Consider the following 16,523-nt stretch of genomic DNA (forward strand, 5'->3'; position numbering starts at 1 on the left):
TAGCATCAAAGCGGAAGAAAAGAGTGGGTGGGCGTGTTGGGAGTCTGAGGGGTGGGGGCCTCTGAATCCTCCCAAGTAGAAAGGGAGAGAAGGTCACTGGCCTCAGACTACAATGGCTGGGTCCTGCGGCTCTTCCCTTTTGGAAATTCTTGAGCTGCCCAAGCTTTTTAAAATCTCTCAGGCCCCAGCAGCTGCCCACCTCCCCAAAGGTCTCGGAATCTGGGACACACGACCTGACCTTGTGCCCAGCTGAGTGAAGAGAACACCAGCCCCACTTCTCGCCGGGCGTTAGCCCATTTCGTCACGAGTCCCGCGACAGTCACCTTCTGCCCCTCAGACCACAAGTTTTCAGGCAGCGGTGGGATGGGGGTGGGGAGAAGTAGAGGAACCTCCCGGGCCATTCTCCCTTCTAGGCTGCTGCATATCTCCTCCGTGTGTCTCGCAGCCCCTTGCCAGCCTCTCCCCAGAGCGCCGCCGGGGACTCGTGGGGTCTCGGGGGGTGAGGGGGGTGGGGGTGGGGGGCGCCGCGCCACGATCTCGGGACTCCAGTGCAATGGAGAACTTGCGGGGGCTGGAACCAGGGAGATGAGCTGCGAGACGCCGGGCCGTCCTCTGCCCCCTAAGACTTTTCAGGAGAAAACTTTCCAAAGGCTCCCCACCTCCTCTCTTGCCTAAGACTCGGGAGAATGGTCACCGGGAGCGGCAGACCTCAGGGCGAGGGCTGTGATTTATGCATCAGAGTCCAGGGGGCACCAGCCTCCGTCCCTTCTCTGTTCTCTTTTCTTTCTTTTTTCTTTTTTTTTCGGTTGCCTGTGGGGGAGGAGGGTGTGTGCACACGTGTGTGTGTGTGTGTGTGTGTGTGTGTGTGTGTGTGTGCGCGCGCGCGCGCAATTGCGCTTGCTTCTGCCCCAGATCTTTCCTGGACAGTGAGTCTCCGAAGCTGAGATCCGGAGGCCCGCGGCCGCAGGCGGAGGGCGTGGGGTTGAGATGTTAACCCCTCCCCGCCGCTTCCTAGGGAAGCCACCCAGCCTCAGCGGGGCGCTCGGTGACTTCAGCTAGCGGGCCGGCGCGGGCCGCGGCGAGCAGGGCTGGCCATTGGAGTGCGCGGCTGCGGAGGGAGGAGACCCCGACTCGAGTTAAGTTTCTAGAGCGTCGCAGTCGGTCGGGGACAGCAGCAAGATGCGGAGCGCGCAGTGGAGACCCAGAGCTCGCCCAGCGCAACTTCGTCCTGCCTGAGCGAGGTAAGGGGCCGAGCGCGTTGCCAGCGCGGGCCGGGGGTGCGCGGGGACCCCCGCTGCGGGAAGTCGTCAGTGTGAGAAACGAATTTTTAAACCGGAACGAAGCAAAACAGAAACTTCTGAAACATCCATCTCTGGGCGCTAGAACGATTCATCCCTGGGCTACGAAGCCCGGTCCGTCGGACTGTACTTGGGGCACTTGTGATTTATGAAGTTTGGAAGAAGGGTTCAGTCCGGTTGTAAAACCGACTAGACGTGGGGGATAGTGGAAACTGCGGTTGGTCGCAGAGGGGTGGGGGAAGGGGCTTATTTTTGGAAATCTTATAGACAAAGAATATGGGGCGGGGGGTGCGGTGTAAGGGCTTAAACTTGCACTGCCGGCGAGGAGGGTGCGGAATTAGATGGGAGAAATGCCGAGTTTCTGGGCACGAGCAGCCCCTGCTGTCCCAGGAACTGCTCTCTGTTATGCCACTTCTATCACTATCACGTTGCGGCGTTACCTTGAAACATTTCAACGAGTTCCAAGTAGACTTCTGCCAACCAGTGCCATGTTTCATTCTCTCCACACTTTGTAGCCCTGTGAGAGGAGGCAACATGTTGGGGGAGGGCAGTAAATGAAACTGCCGCCTCTAGTTTAGCAATGCACCAGACGTACGTGCATGCTTCTGGACAGTAGCTTTGCACCTGGAATTAGGAATGCAGTGGCACGTATTGTTATCGTTAGTAGTATAACTCATCTCTTTTGTGTGTGTGCGCGTGTGTGTTGGCCAAACCCACAGTAACTAAACATACTCCGTCTGCAATCAATGAATGCACAAAACTCCTGGGATTTATTGCAATCTCTCGTGAATGATTTCCACGGAACCTTTATATTTTCTTGCACTGGGTTACAAGAAAAAGAAAAAAAAAAAACAGAAGAAGAAGAAGAAGGAGAAGAAGGAGAAGAAGAAAGAAAAGGCAGTTGCTTCACAGAGGCGTTAAGCTTTCCTGTTTACCGCAAGGCCAGGGCGGGCTTGGCTGCCCACACCACGCGGCGCCCTCGGACCCTAAGCACACCTGTTCCTAGAGAGTTATTAATAGAGCCCAAAGAATGACTTACTCTGTCAAATGATTTTCGTGCAAATCTAATGCCTTGCATGACAATTAGGAGGTGGTTCTCTGTTCTTTTAGCTGGGGGGTGGTGTGCGTCTCCACCCACATATTGGCGGTTGGGTCTCTTCCGAGGAGAGACCAAGAGCTGGTGGTGAACCCGCTGCTGAGAGGGCGAATGCTTCAGAGAACCTCCAAGCTGGAAACCTGGAGGGGGTTAGTGGTGGGAGAGTGAGGGAGCGGAAGGGGTGTTAAATGAGGCTTGCTCCTCTAGTGTTCCCATTTCTATTGGGATGTGACATAGAGAGTTTTCCTCTGGTCCAGTTGAGAGTTTTCAGTTTGGGTAAATTTTTGTTTTTTTCTTCCCTTCCCTTAGCCCTCCCCCAGCCCCGCTCCCTTTATTTTGCAAGAAATGAGATTTTAATTTGTTTTAAATCCTTCTCTTTACACTTTCCCCAAGTTTCCTTAAATCCATGACAAAATTGGAGCAGTGCCTTAGGCTAGAATGAATTATGCCAGTGTGCTGTGGCTTTTCCCCTGACTCTCTCCTCTTTGTGCCTTGTTTAAAGCTGCTGTTTCCGAGGCCCTCTCCAGCCAAGGAAAAGCTACACAAAAAGCCTGGAACTCTCTGACCGAACCAACCCCCGGGACCGCAGCAAGTGTTCGGCCTCGCCCTCTAGCGTCCTTCTGGAGAAGCGCCACCCCCGGATTCCTGGAGACCCGGCGCACCATGGGGTCCACCAGCCTCCCGCTGGTGAAGACCCACCGCAGTTATGTCTCCGACTATGTCAACTATGACATTATCGTCCGGCATTATAACTACACGGGAAAACTGAATATCAGCGCGGAGGAGAATGGCATTAAACTGAGCTCCGTCATGTTCATTCTCATCTGCTGCTTAATCATCCTAGAGAACATCTTTGTCTTGCTGACCATTTGGAAAACCAAGAAGTTCCACCGACCCATGTACTATTTTATTGGCAACCTGGCCCTCTCAGACCTGTTGGCGGGAGTGGCCTACACAGCCAACCTGCTCTTGTCTGGGGCCACCACCTACAGGCTCACCCCCGCCCAGTGGTTTCTGCGCGAAGGGAGTATGTTCGTGGCCTTGTCTGCCTCGGTGTTCAGCCTCCTAGCCATCGCCATCGAGCGCTATATCACAATGCTGAAAATGAAGCTCCACAATGGGAGCAACAGCTTCCGCTCCTTCCTGCTGATCAGTGCCTGTTGGGTCATCTCCCTCATCCTGGGTGGCCTGCCCATCATGGGCTGGAACTGCATCAACATGCTGTCCAGCTGCTCCACTGTCCTTCCGCTCTACCACAAGCACTATATCCTATTCTGCACCACCGTCTTCACCCTGCTTCTGCTCGCCATCGTCATCCTGTACTGCAGGATCTACTCCTTGGTCAGGACTCGGAGCCGCCGGCTGACCTTCCGCAAGAACATTTCGAAGGCCAGCCGCAGCTCCGAGAAGTCGCTGGCGCTGCTCAAGACCGTGATTATCGTCCTGAGTGTCTTCATCGCCTGCTGGGCGCCCCTCTTCATCCTGCTCTTGCTGGACGTGGGCTGCAAGGTGAAGACCTGCGACATCCTCTTCAGAGCGGAGTACTTCCTGGTGCTGGCGGTGCTCAACTCCGGCACCAACCCCATCATTTATACTCTGACCAACAAGGAGATGCGCCGGGCCTTCATCCGGATCCTGTCCTGCTGCAAATGCCCCAGCGGAGACTCTGCCGGCAAATTCAAGCGACCCATCATTGCCGGCATGGAATTCAGCCGCAGTAAGTCAGACAACTCGTCCCACCCCCAGAAGGACGATGGGGACAACCCAGAGACCATTATGTCCTCTGGAAATGTCAACTCTTCTTCCTAAAACTGAAAGCTGCCAGCCCATGGGGAGAGTTCTTGCATGGTCACCCCACCACCCAGTGTTTGGAGAAAAAAAAAAAAAAATCTGTGTGCCTCCACCACCGCCTAGGAGGAGCTGCTGGGAGCCAGACGGAGGGGGGGAAGGGGCAGAGTAAGCGCGGCCTGGTGGTGCCGGGGTGTTGGTGGTTTAGTTCCTGTGTACAATGCACTGGGAAGGGTGGAGATCAGGTCCTCGCCTGGAATCTGTTTCCTACCCCCCGCCCTGGAGCTTTGATTTTGCACTGAGCCAAAGGTCTAGCATTGTCAGGCTCCTGGAGGGTTCATCTGGCCCCTCCTCTAAGACAAACGCCCCAGTGTGAAAGCATCTGTGGAGAGCTTGGAGGAGACGTTTTCTCTCACCTTAGTTTCCAACCCGAGTGAGCTTGTGCACTTCTGTGTCTCTGGGTGTGCTCTGCATATCCCACCCTCCCTTCCCCTTCACACCCCTCCTCTAAAATTCTGTTACTTTATATTTGAACTACCTGGCGTTCATCAGAGCTGGGGGTGTGGCACGGTCCATTTCTTGATCGTCGGTAGCAGGTAGGCTGTGTTCAGGAGGCAAACCGGGAGGAATGGAGATGGTCTGGAGATGTAAAGCAACTCTATTTGCTGAGGCCAAAGTTGCCACGTAAACTGGATCAGTTTTTGGAATTTGGCTAAAGTCACTTTGATTTTTTTTTCTTTTAACGACTTTACAGTGAAATATGTTACAGCATCGTTATGCATTGTGGCAGGAAGTCTGCGTAAGTCCAGTTTATGTAAATGAAATCAACCGGGACCCTTTGTGTGGTAGGAGAATCAAACAAGCAAAATGAGGTGAAAACTGACGGGGGTGTGGCTTTGTAAACCAAGAGAGATTTCTTAATGAATTTGTCTAACAAATCCAACATCTGTCTTTGGCACTTTCGTGGACGTTTATTTCAGAGCGTTGTGTGAATTATCCAACCAACGGGATGGTTGTGTTTTGTTGTGTTAAAAAGTACTTTCCGTGATTTTTGAATGTATTTGTTTCAGCATTTTATTGGACTTTTCTAACCTGTGTTAACACCGTTGAACGTGTATTTCCTAAGAAAATACAACCCTCTTGTGCCATTAAAGCATTACTTTAACTGATAGGGAATACCAGAAGGTTTTCAATAGAGCTGTTCATTAAATAGTCAATTAAAGATGTGTATAAATGTTACAAAAAAATAAAAATATATTGCTGTCTCTTTAGTAAGGTTTTCAGTGCAATTAAACCGAGAAATGTCTTTTAAAAAATAGTATTTAATAGGTTTCTGACTTTTGTGGATCATTTTGCACATAGCTTTATCAACTTTTAAACATTAATAAACTGATTTTTTTAAAGATTCCTCTGTGAATAGCATTCTTTAAAAAAATAAGACATCCTGTTTGACCATGTGGATCTTTAGAATCAAAGTTAAGGGCAAATTTCTGTTATTCTTTAAAGGATTTTACCTTGATAAACTAGGGTGTGAAAAAAAAATGTGGTTTGTTAAAAACCACTCTATCTTTTTCAGGAAGAGAAACTTCAATAAGTTAACATTGAAGAGTAGTAAAAAAAAATGCGATGAAAACCACCAACCTCTAAATACCTCGCTGACAAGTAAATGTTATTATTGGAGCTTTAAATTGCGTTCAAGTCAAACTAACTTATACACAATAATTTTGGTCCTAAAACATGGGCTCTTAAAGAAATAATATACAAGAATGTAGTTGTAAATCTAATTTAAATCGTGAAATGCGATGGTCATTTCAAACTCATCAACAAAAGCTTACATTCTTGGCTTTCCACCAACATGCTGGGGAAATAGGGATATGGATCTGGGAGATAATATATTAAATCACTTTTTTTCAAGACACTGTCTTGGCTTCTCCCAGACTATCTTTTGAACAATATGGGAACTACACAGTATCCATGGAGTAGCAAGGTGTAGAATGTAGGCTGAGTGGTATACCCCTCATATCTGAAAACTTTCAATGATATCCGAAAGCTTTGGCACCCTGGCCATTAATTTCTCCCAATTTTGCAATGAGGCGAAGGGCACTTCGTAAGCGTCACAGAGTTACTTTAACAGCTCATTCTTGTTTCAATATTATTGTTATCTTCGTTGGGAATTAATTTGAAGGATTTTGGTGTGTTTGGCCCTTCGTTCCTATTATTCCTTTCAGAGTCTGTGCTTTCCACTGTCATTGCATATGCACAGGACACAGTTGGGAAATGAAGATAAACCTCACCTAACAGAGTAGATGTCCTTTCTGGGTAAGGTTTACTGTGGGAAACAGAAGTGTGTTCACGAAGGAAACCTTAGGTCACAACCTCCAGTTTCCTGAAGGAAATGCCAAAAATGCGCCGAAGACAAAAGACTGGAAACAAACTGGAATGTCTCTATCCATCTGTCTGCTGAGGCGGAAGGAATGAGTTCATGTTGTACTCACTTCCTAGAGCTTTCGTTACAGAGTCAAGCATAATGGAAAAGCACATCCATTTTGTGTTTCTGTGGAAGATAAGTGTTCCCGCTCTTGGTTTTATCTTTATAAGCAAAGCAATGACTCACACAACATGGGGAAGTTGAGGTAAGGCAGCTGACCGTGGTGGGGATTGGGAGGCTCATGACAACGAGTGACAGAGAGGACAGCCTTACTTGCCCACCTGTCAGCACATTATCCAGTCATCATATGTACATTCTTCCTGGAAGCTGCAGATTGTGCATTTCATTCCAAGAGAGCTAGACAGTCACGGACTGTGGTTTTTCCTGGGCAGGTGCGGGACAGAACCCTCCCTCTGGCTGAGAAGCAATGGCTAAGATCAAAGAATCCTTGGTTGTATCTCAACATGAATATCTGGTTTTAATGGAGTATATCCTGAGAAATGAGAATGAAAACAAAAATCTCAGTAACTATTTTTACACCAACATAAATGTTCATAAAGTTTTGATTAAAAAAACTTATGTAGTATTTTTTAAGAGGAATAAAACAGGCAGCCCAAGCAGTACTTGATACCTTCTTGTAAATGAACCTCTGGCTCATAAATGTTCAGGGAAGTTAAAAATGACATCAAACAATATTTTATTCCCAACAATTTTAAATGTAATTACAATTGTATAAAACAGTCACATAGAAATTGTGTCTAAGACAAATGCTTGTTCTTGCTTTTTAGCCTCATTACAGGTAGGAAAATTCAATTCTTTAGTAAAAGTTAATCTAATGATATTAGAAATTCCAAAATTTAGAGTAATAGAAATTTTGCATTTATGTTAATTGGAGACAGGATTTTATTTTAGTAATATCAGCACTTTGGTTGTGATTTGTGGCATCTTTAATATTCCCCCAATGTAAAAAGTCTTATTATGAAGGGTTTATTTATTTATTTGTTTTTTAATTTTAGAGAAAGGGAGCAAAGGAGAGGTACAGAGAGAAAGAATCCCAAGCAGGGTCCACACTCAGCATATGTGACGTGGGGTTCGATCCCACAACCTTAGGATCATGACCTGAGCTGAAATCAAGAGTCAGATGTTCAACCAACTGAGCCACCCAAGAGCCCCTTTATGATGAAGCTTTTAACTTACTTTTTCAAATTGGATTAATTTCTGCTATGGACACTGCCTATGATAAGGATGTGCCCAATGTAATATCCTTGTAGTACTTCTAACCCGGAATGTACTTTTTGAATGATTTTGACTCTTCATGCTTCCATTCAGTGGATCACTCACATTTTCTAGGTAACTACAGATGTAGCTCTCTTTGGGAGCCACTACTCTGAAATAGCAACTTCGAAAAGATGATTAGCTCTACTGGGGTACTGGGGAAGTCCTACAAAGTGAGGACTTGAAGTTCAAGTAATATTAAGTATTGGCAACACCACTTTCAATTGAGAAGGAAGGGATAATACTTGACTGACACATTGAAAAAATGTTCTCATTACAAAACTGTTAAATTTGAACCTGTAAATAGTCACTGGCTCAAAAATTAATTTCTAACTAGGAACTCTTTTTTACCTACATGATTTCCAATAATGATTTTCTGTGATCTCAGTGTAACCTTCAGTTATTCTTTAATATTGCTTTCCCCAGAGGCGCCTGAGTGGCTCAGTCAGTTAAGCGTCTGACTCTTGGTTTTGGCTCCGGTCATGATCTCACGGTTTGTGGGTTTGAGACCGTGCTGGGCTCTGCCCTGACACCGTACGGTCTGCTTGGGTTTCTCTCTGCCTCTCCCCTGCTTGTTCTCTATCTTCAGTCTGTCTCTCAAAATAAATAAATAAGATTTTTTTTAAAATATTGCTTACCCCATACTCAGCTGGAATGGTGTTTCCTGTGGACACCTAACTATCTAGATCAATTAAATAGATCTCATTTGTTTCTTAACTAACTACGTCAAACTAGATTTGTCTGTTTTCTGTTAAGTTTTAAAACGTCTGGAGGGAGGGATCAGAAATAACCAAAAGAAGCCTTTATAGGACCTGTTAAAGTATTCTTCCCCTGTGGACAAAGTAAGTTCTCAATGATGAGAAATCATAACAGCTTACATCATTTCCTCCAACACTGCTGCTTTTTAGATGTGTGCTTCACAAGGTCCAAGGAAAGGGACTGAAAATGCTTTTTCACACATACTGTTGCCTTCACTGCCATAATGATTGGAACTAGAGGCATCTTTCAGAATACCCAAGCAAGCAAAGTCTACTTGAATTACTAAAAGCCTTTAGATTGTTTACCAAAAAAAGAATTTTTAACCAGTGGTCAAAAGAGCTAGGAGAGATAGAAGAGGGCGATAACACTGAGGGAGGGTTAGACCTGCATTTAATTTAGCCTTTTCACAATCCTTGACAAGAGCCAGGATCAACAGCAAATGTGGTTCCTGTTGAAGACATCTTGCCTAATGCTCCTTGTGCTTTCTTCATAGAATTAGACTTTCAAGTGATTCCTGCTTTTCTCATGCTCTTTTTCATCCCTTTGAGGATTGAAGGATTGAAAATCACATTTAGCTCTGGGTATAATCATTAGCAAAACCACGTGCCAATTGCATATTTGAATGAACAAGAATTGCTACATTTTGTTTTATTGAAGCACCATCATGTGCCCAACCAGCTCCTGTGTTAACAATGGAAAAACAGGTTGTAGTAAATCCATACTGTGGAATACTAGTCAGAAATTTAAACAAGGAACTAATACTGATATTTGCAACAATTTGCATAAATCTCAAAACCATTCTATTGAGAAAAGAAGCCACACTAAAAAAGAACACACTGCATGATTCCATTTATGTGAAATTCAAGGACAGGTAAAACTGATCTACGGAGATGGAAATCAGAAGAGTGGCTGTCTCTTGGAGAGGATGAACTGGAAAAGAAAGTGAGGGAAATTCTGTTTAGGTTGTTAGCAGTGTTCTGTATCTTCATTCTTAGGGTGTTGTTTCCTTGGGTATATGCATTTATGTAAACTTACCCAACCATATTAGGGCCTGTGAAACTAGAAAAAAAATCAGTCGGTAGATTTCCACCTGAATATGAGGGCTATATGGGCCTTTCTCTGTGAAATTATGCAATGAGATTCCAAAGAGTTCAATAGAACATGGCAAAAGTTCCAAACTGTTCCATAGAAGGAACATTTGTTCTTTCAGCAGTCTCCTAAGTACCAGAACTAAAGCATTAAAATGCTAAATAATTGTGACATGATAATATTCTCTTTGCTTCTATAGGATGAGAATTAGGCTTGGTATTGGTATTTGTAATACCTAGAGAATTTCTGCGTCTTCAAAGAGCCTAGGGTTATAATGAAACTGTCACAATGAAAGTTTATTGACATTCAGATTTCGGTCCTAGGAATATATAACGTATTGTAAATAGCCTTATGAAGAGAGGGCTTTAACACACTGGCAAAGATCCCGAAACATATTAGTATTGGTGACATACACACTGGAGTGTGTCAAACCATTTCTTACCACCTGACCAAACCTATAAAAAGCATTCAGGCAGATAATAACACTTGTCCCGGTACAGGCACTACATTGTTTGAAGTCCTGGGCAGAGACAAAATAAAAGGAAGACAGGCTGGTATTCTCCAGGGCTTTATAAGCTGTTGTGGCTAGATACACTGTTTGCGGGTGCTCAGCCCTGAGGGTTCTCTCCTTCAGCCTCAGCAAATTGCCTCAGGTGCTACAGTACTGGGTCAGGCTGATTAGATAGAAGGAGGAATGGGAAGGGGGGAAAAGGGGCAGAGATACCTGGGAGGCAGGACGGGAGAGGGGGAGGTGCATGGTAGCTTATCTACTTCCCTAGAGCTTTGATCCTGTTATCGCTCCACTCTTCTGCTGCTTTGTGATACCAAGGCAGAAAGAAGGACCGATTGAGGAAGACTGGTGTGGCTCAGGCTTCCCGCTCCCACCTCTTTGGATGGGTACACTTATCCATTCACCTATTCTTTCAACAAGAACTTGTGCCCTAGGCCACGTGCTCTGGCTATCAAGAAACCCATTTTTTTGTCCGGTCCCTGACTTCACAGAGCTGACGGGATTCCTTCCTTCAGCTCTGCACTTCATTGGCTCCTTCTCTTTGGGGTCCACGGCACCTGATATGGTAAGAGACAGTTATTTTCATGAGTTTGCCCATACCTGTACCATTCCCCTATTATACTGAATTCTTAAGCAATGTAAAAGAATTTTATTTAACAAATACAACTAATGTTAGCAGCGACCGTTTAACCGATGGGACATTAACTTTTAGATTTGGAATGGAGACAAGTCCTTTATGTTACTGGATGCTGTTGTAAGTATCAGCATGTGTATTCAGTTTTTCAAATCCTAGGCCCCATGTGAAATCAAAGCACCCAGCATCTCACCTTAATTTGCGTTTTCCTTCTAGAGCACTGCTGTGAACTCTTGGGTGTAGCCGCTTGGGTTAAGATGAGCAAATGAAGCCTACATTTGAATAAATCTTAGGTGGCGTCCTTATTTAACTTGGATGAAAGAGAAGAAGACACAAATGGACCAGTCAAGAGGAAACATGATACGACCTTAATTATCAATGTCATTATGAGCAAATCCACCTAATGGTGGGCAATTGCCAATCATCTAGAGAGAAAGGCCTTGTTATGTTCTGTATGTTTCAGTGGCTACTTCTGCCAGGGAGCACTTCCAGCAGCCTAAACCCACCGCACCAGAGCGAGGGCCATTTTTGTAAGGAGGACCCTTGAGAATGCCCGTAGCTCAGATGCCCACTAACTATTACCGGATCTACCCCTTGGAGGCCTTCTGGAGGCAGAACTAGCGGTTTCATTCTTTTGTACAAAGGAAAGCATATTTATTTCTAATTTCAGGGCTTCTCTGGTGCCTGTCTAGACACTTGAGAGAAAAACAAATTTAATCACCAGTAAAATTATGTTCTAAAATAAGAGAAGGCATATAAAGACATTAACTATCACATAGTTATGCCCAGAGAGTCTTCACTCAAACTTCTTTGGTGGCACCCGAAATAGCGGTTAGCGCTCACATGCTGTTCCGCTTCAGCTACCTTCATGCGGCCACCTGCACAGATAGTTCTTGGTTTCTCTTCCTTGTCTAGATGCATTTAGAAAAACACAGATTTTCATATTCCCATGCACACGCGCAAAGTGATTTGGTATAGCACAGACTTACTTAGATTATTCAATCCATAAAATCCTTTGCCTCAGCTATCTGAATGTTTAATGTCTCCTTTTCTTTCCAACTGAATTATTATACTCTATTAAGCACTATAGTAAACGTTGCAGAATTATAAGGCATTTAGAAGACATACCCACAAGACCTTCTAACTTAACGGGCCAAAAAGACCAATATAATAACATAGAGCTTGAAAAACAGTTTTTTATACATTATCTTTTCTTACGTATTTATTTTTTATTAGTTTTTATTTTTAAAAAGATGCTTATTCATAGTGTTTTTCTTTTCATGATCAGCTATTTTGAATTGTAGCCTCAAGTTGCAGGAATTGAAATGTGTTGAAATGATTTAAACATCTATAGGTAATTTGTATCAAATGGACTTCTGCTCTCTGCTCCTTTTCTTTTTTAAATAAAGTCTGGAGATGCTAAAATGCCTAATTGATTGATTGATTGATTGATTGCTCGCTCGTACCTGTGCATGAACAGAGGAGGGGCAGAGACAGAGGGAAAGAGAATCTCAAGTAGGCTCCACACTCAGCACAGAGTCCGACCCTCAGATCATGACCTGAGCTGAAATCAAGAATCAGATGCTTAACCAACTGAGCCACCCAGGCACCCCTCTCTGTTCATTTTCTAAAGAACTCAATATAAGCCAGTTTAGTTTCTGAACTTATTACCAAGGTAAAGTTAAAGGAGATATGGATTACACTTTCTTTCCTTAAAGGGGTATTGTCAGGGACAGGAGCTGGGCTGAGGTGTATGTGGCCTGAAGATAAGGAGATTTTGATTTCTAGGGTTGTTTATTTGGTATCTTTTTATGGTCATCTGGGTTTTATATTAGATTTGTAGAAAGGCCAGTGTTGAGTATTTTCAGAAAGTCTTGGTTAAATACCAGTCATGGGGCTAGAGACCTATGTGAAGTGTGTGTGTTAGTACTGAAACGTTCATAGCAGCTAACTACTGGAGAATTAGTAACATGGGCTCATGTCTGCCCAAATACACGTCGGATTTCCACTAGGAAAAAAAATTGCTTCATCTTTTGTTTGTCTTCTCAGAAAAGGAGTGAATTAACTAGTTCCTCCCCAAAGTAAAAATTTAGAATAAGTGTATTAATTCAATGCAATGCTCAACATTGAAAATCTAAAATAATTTTAACTTAAGGCACGGACAGGTAATTTTCTTTGTGACATAAAATTTTGTGTTTGAAAACTTTCTTGACTTCCGGATCATTGCCTTTTTGGAAGCACTATGTGATTTTATCGGAGTCTCTTACAGGAAGCAATTATTTATTCATAATTTTTGCCTAATGGATAGAAAATGCTTGTGGAGAATTTGGAGGAATTACATAAACATTGAAAGGGAAAATAAAAGCACTCAAAAGATGAGTTTCACTGAAAAACCATGCAGTGACCAAATGTTATGATTTCTTTCCTGGAGAGGATGATTTTCAGGCCACCGCAGCTGTCTTTCAGTCAAGTCAGGGTTGAGTCTGGCAGCATCCCTGGTTAAGAGTGATGCTAATCGGTGGTTTGCAGAATTTTGACTCATATGGAACCGTGTTTGTGTTACCACAGGGAGTTCACTTTAGACTTTGCATTTCATTATCAATTAAGAATGCACTGGTAACCGGCAGGAAACTTCTATTTGGAGCAAAGTAATTACATTTTTTTTTATTGCTGAGAGCACTTTTACTTTTTTCCTACTTTCATTTCAATCTATTTGAAGGAAAAAGAGCAACTTGTTTTCCATACGAAAGAAGTCTTAGACATCAGAGGTTACTACAGTTTCTCTGTGTTCTAAACTATCCACACTCTTTATGTGTCGCTCCATGAATTTTTCTGTAATTTGGAGGAAATCGATAACATTAATTTTCCTTTCAGAGGCTGTAACACCCTGCCTAAAGCAAACAAAGTTGGCGGTATCATTTCCCCTTCCCAGACTTCTTTTATGATAGGTGTAAGGAGGGGCAGAAATTGAGGGTACAACTATGTTTTCCATGTTTTTGAACTGACAGAGTGTCCCTGGGATTTGTGGCTGCCTACTTGAATAATCTTAGGACGAACGCCATTCACCATTCACATTTCATGGCTCTCACTAGGAATCATTAACAGCCCAGTGCAGAGTTTTGCTTTTCACTTAACTTGTAAGAGAATGAAGAGGCACTGCCAAGGTTCAGAAAAGGATAACAAAGCGTAAGCTCTTTAATGGGATGAACTAACATAAAAGTCTAAGTGCATCGAGCTCTTTCCCACAAGCAGGACCTGATTTGGGGACTGGCATTCAGGCTGACAGCCATCATATATTGGGAAATAGCGCAGAGAAACAAAAGTAATTCCCCCAAAAGGAGCCAAGTATGGACTTTGGGAAAATAAGGATCTATCTGTTAAGCTCTGCTAAGATTGGGATCTCTATAATTTATAGTATTTTCCATGGAACTGGGTTTATTTTTATTGAAGAGAATTGTGGGACATAGAAAGCATTTATTTTAGTGAACCACTGTTTGAATTCAACTTGAAGTGTGCTGAAATATTCCTTTATATTGTGGAAATGTCTCCCTATATTTGTCGGCTAATTAACATGATATCTTATAAAATGACATTTTATATTCCATACACGGCAGAACAGTCTGAAAGGAATTGCAATATTAAAATCATGCTTCTGGAGGGTGCCTGAGTGGCTTAGTTGGTTAAGCATCTGACTCTTGATCTCAGCTCAGGTCGTGATCTCAGGGTTGTGAGGTCAAACCTGGCATAGGACTAGCACTGGGCATGAAGCCTACTTAAAGAAAAAAAAAAAACAAAAACAAACCACCAAACAAAAAAACCCACCTAAAACAATTGTTGCTGGCCTGGACCTGATTCCTTGTCAGTGTTATAAGGATCTCCAGCCCATTTGCTACATTACTTACCTTGCCAGTGTTCTTCCATCATTTGGTTTTCAGGGCTCCCTAGAACAGGTCTCTGGCTAGATGAACTAGATGCCCAAGTAGCCACTTTGATCCAGCCGCAATTGCATCCTGGCAGCTGAGGGCAGTCAGAAAATTTCTAGTTTGGGAGCCTAGGTGGCTCAGTCAGTTGAGTGTATGACTCTTGATTCTAATTCAGGTCATGATCTCGCCATTCATGGGTTCAAGCCATGTCTAGGGCTCTGTAATAACCATATGAAGCCTGCTTGAGATTCTTTCTCTCTTCCTCTCTTCTTACCCCTCTCCCAACTACTCTCTCTCTCTCTCTCTCTCTCAAAATAAATAAACTTGAACAAAAAAGAAAGAAATTTTCTAGTCTCGATGCTCTGAATCAGTGATTGCTCTGAAATGCCTCTAGGAATTAGGCACAGACCTTACCGGGTGAAGTGCACCAGGTGGGGACTGGGGTGAACTTGAGAGTAAATGTCCATCTCATTGGAGACGTCTTTATTTCCTCCAGTCCTTGCAGCTGAAAACGTGAGCCCAGCGTGCTTCCGTGTCCCACGAGGAGCTGAAAATATGGATTTTGATGTGTGATCTCTTGATTTTTAAATATTGGTAACTCCTTCAATTTCAAAAAATCTTGGAGCACTTGGGTGGCTCAGTCAGTTAAGCATCCAACTTGAGCTCAGGTCATGATCTTGTGGTTCCTGAATTTGAGCCCTGCATTGGGCTCTGTGCTAGAGCCTGCCTCGGGTACGGTGTCTCCCTCACTTTCTGCCCCTCCCTCACTTGCGCTTTTTCTCTGTCTCTCAAAAATTAATAAATGTTAAAAAGTTAAGAAAAAATCTTATACAGGCTGAATGTAACATGATAGTAGCCATAGGTGACTTCAGGATCCTATTTTACCACCTGATTTAAATTGGAATAACTGAGATCTCAGAGCTGAGGTTCACCATAGGTACTAAGTCAGTCCCACTTCAGAGAAATCTTTTGGTGGCCTGGGGTGGGGTAAAAGAACTGAGTGGAGTAAAAGAACAGGCCAGCCTGCGTTCTGGGACTGAGTGTTAGGTAGGCTTCCAAGTTGGCATGCCTGGTCATTGGAGTCTGCCACATATCTAAATGGGAGGTTTCTAGCTCCTGTATTTCCACTGCATGATGATGATGGGTTCAAAAATAGTAGCATCTCAACCTTCCTAAAAGGTGCTGTGTTGTACAAAGAAGTAGCACGTTGAGAAAACCAGCCATGCACATCCTATGCTGCATACTAGGCATTTACCAAATGCTAGGTCCCTTCTTCATCCTCCCTATGGAAAAGTCCTTTAAAAACTAAGGCTTTAAAAAGTATATGAGCAAGTCTGACTTCTCCATTTTTTCAGTAGCTATACACAACAATCCTGTGAGCTGTGTGTCCATCTGACCCCTGACAATGAGGACTCTTAAACTACTGGGGTTCAATAACTTCCCCATGCTGAGTAGCAAGTGGCCAGAGAAGCTGGGCTTTGCTTTTCCATTACACAGTGAAGCCAGGAGAACTTCCTCAGTATTCCTCAAACTTACAGAACGATTGAGTTGGAAGGGATCTTAGAGATTAATGTATCCTGCTGTCTCATTTCAGAGATAAGTGACTTGCTCCTGACTTTCTCTCCTTTCTTTGTGCCGTTTGGAAATCAGAGTCATATTAGCAAGAACAATGATCAAAAGTGCATTATTTGTGTTGCTGGTGACATTTCCATTTCTGTGCTT

The 16,523-nt window shown here is 43.8% G+C and overlaps 1 protein-coding gene across 2 annotated transcripts; it reads left to right on the plus strand.

The window, feature by feature from the left end:
• The first annotated feature begins 927 nt into the window (after nucleotides 1-927).
• Nucleotides 928-5,588, plus strand: S1PR1 (sphingosine-1-phosphate receptor 1). 2 transcript variants are annotated; one of them, XM_039222061.1, is made up of 2 exons: nucleotides 928-1,241; nucleotides 2,897-5,588. In XM_039222061.1, exon 2 carries the CDS (start codon nucleotides 3,058-3,060, stop codon nucleotides 4,201-4,203), a length of 1,146 nt encoding a protein of 381 aa, XP_039077992.1. In that variant the 5' UTR covers nucleotides 928-1,241; nucleotides 2,897-3,057; the 3' UTR covers nucleotides 4,204-5,588. The 2 variants fall into 2 exon arrangements, with proteins under 2 accessions (XP_039077992.1, XP_039077993.1); XM_039222062.1 differs by lacking the exon at nucleotides 928-1,241 and adding an exon at nucleotides 1,914-2,543.
• The last annotated feature ends 10,935 nt before the right edge of the window (nucleotides 5,589-16,523 follow it).

This window comes from Hyaena hyaena, unplaced genomic scaffold (assembly GCF_003009895.1).
Source record: "Hyaena hyaena isolate Hyena2069 unplaced genomic scaffold, ASM300989v1 scaffold_1046, whole genome shotgun sequence".
NCBI classification, from domain to species: domain Eukaryota; kingdom Metazoa; phylum Chordata; class Mammalia; order Carnivora; family Hyaenidae; genus Hyaena; species Hyaena hyaena.

Bases quoted from the DNA above. Each gene is read 5' to 3' on its own strand.
- S1PR1 (XM_039222061.1), top strand. From the start codon at position 3,058: ATGGGGTCCACCAGCCTCCCGCTGGTGAAGACCCACCGCAGTTATGTC.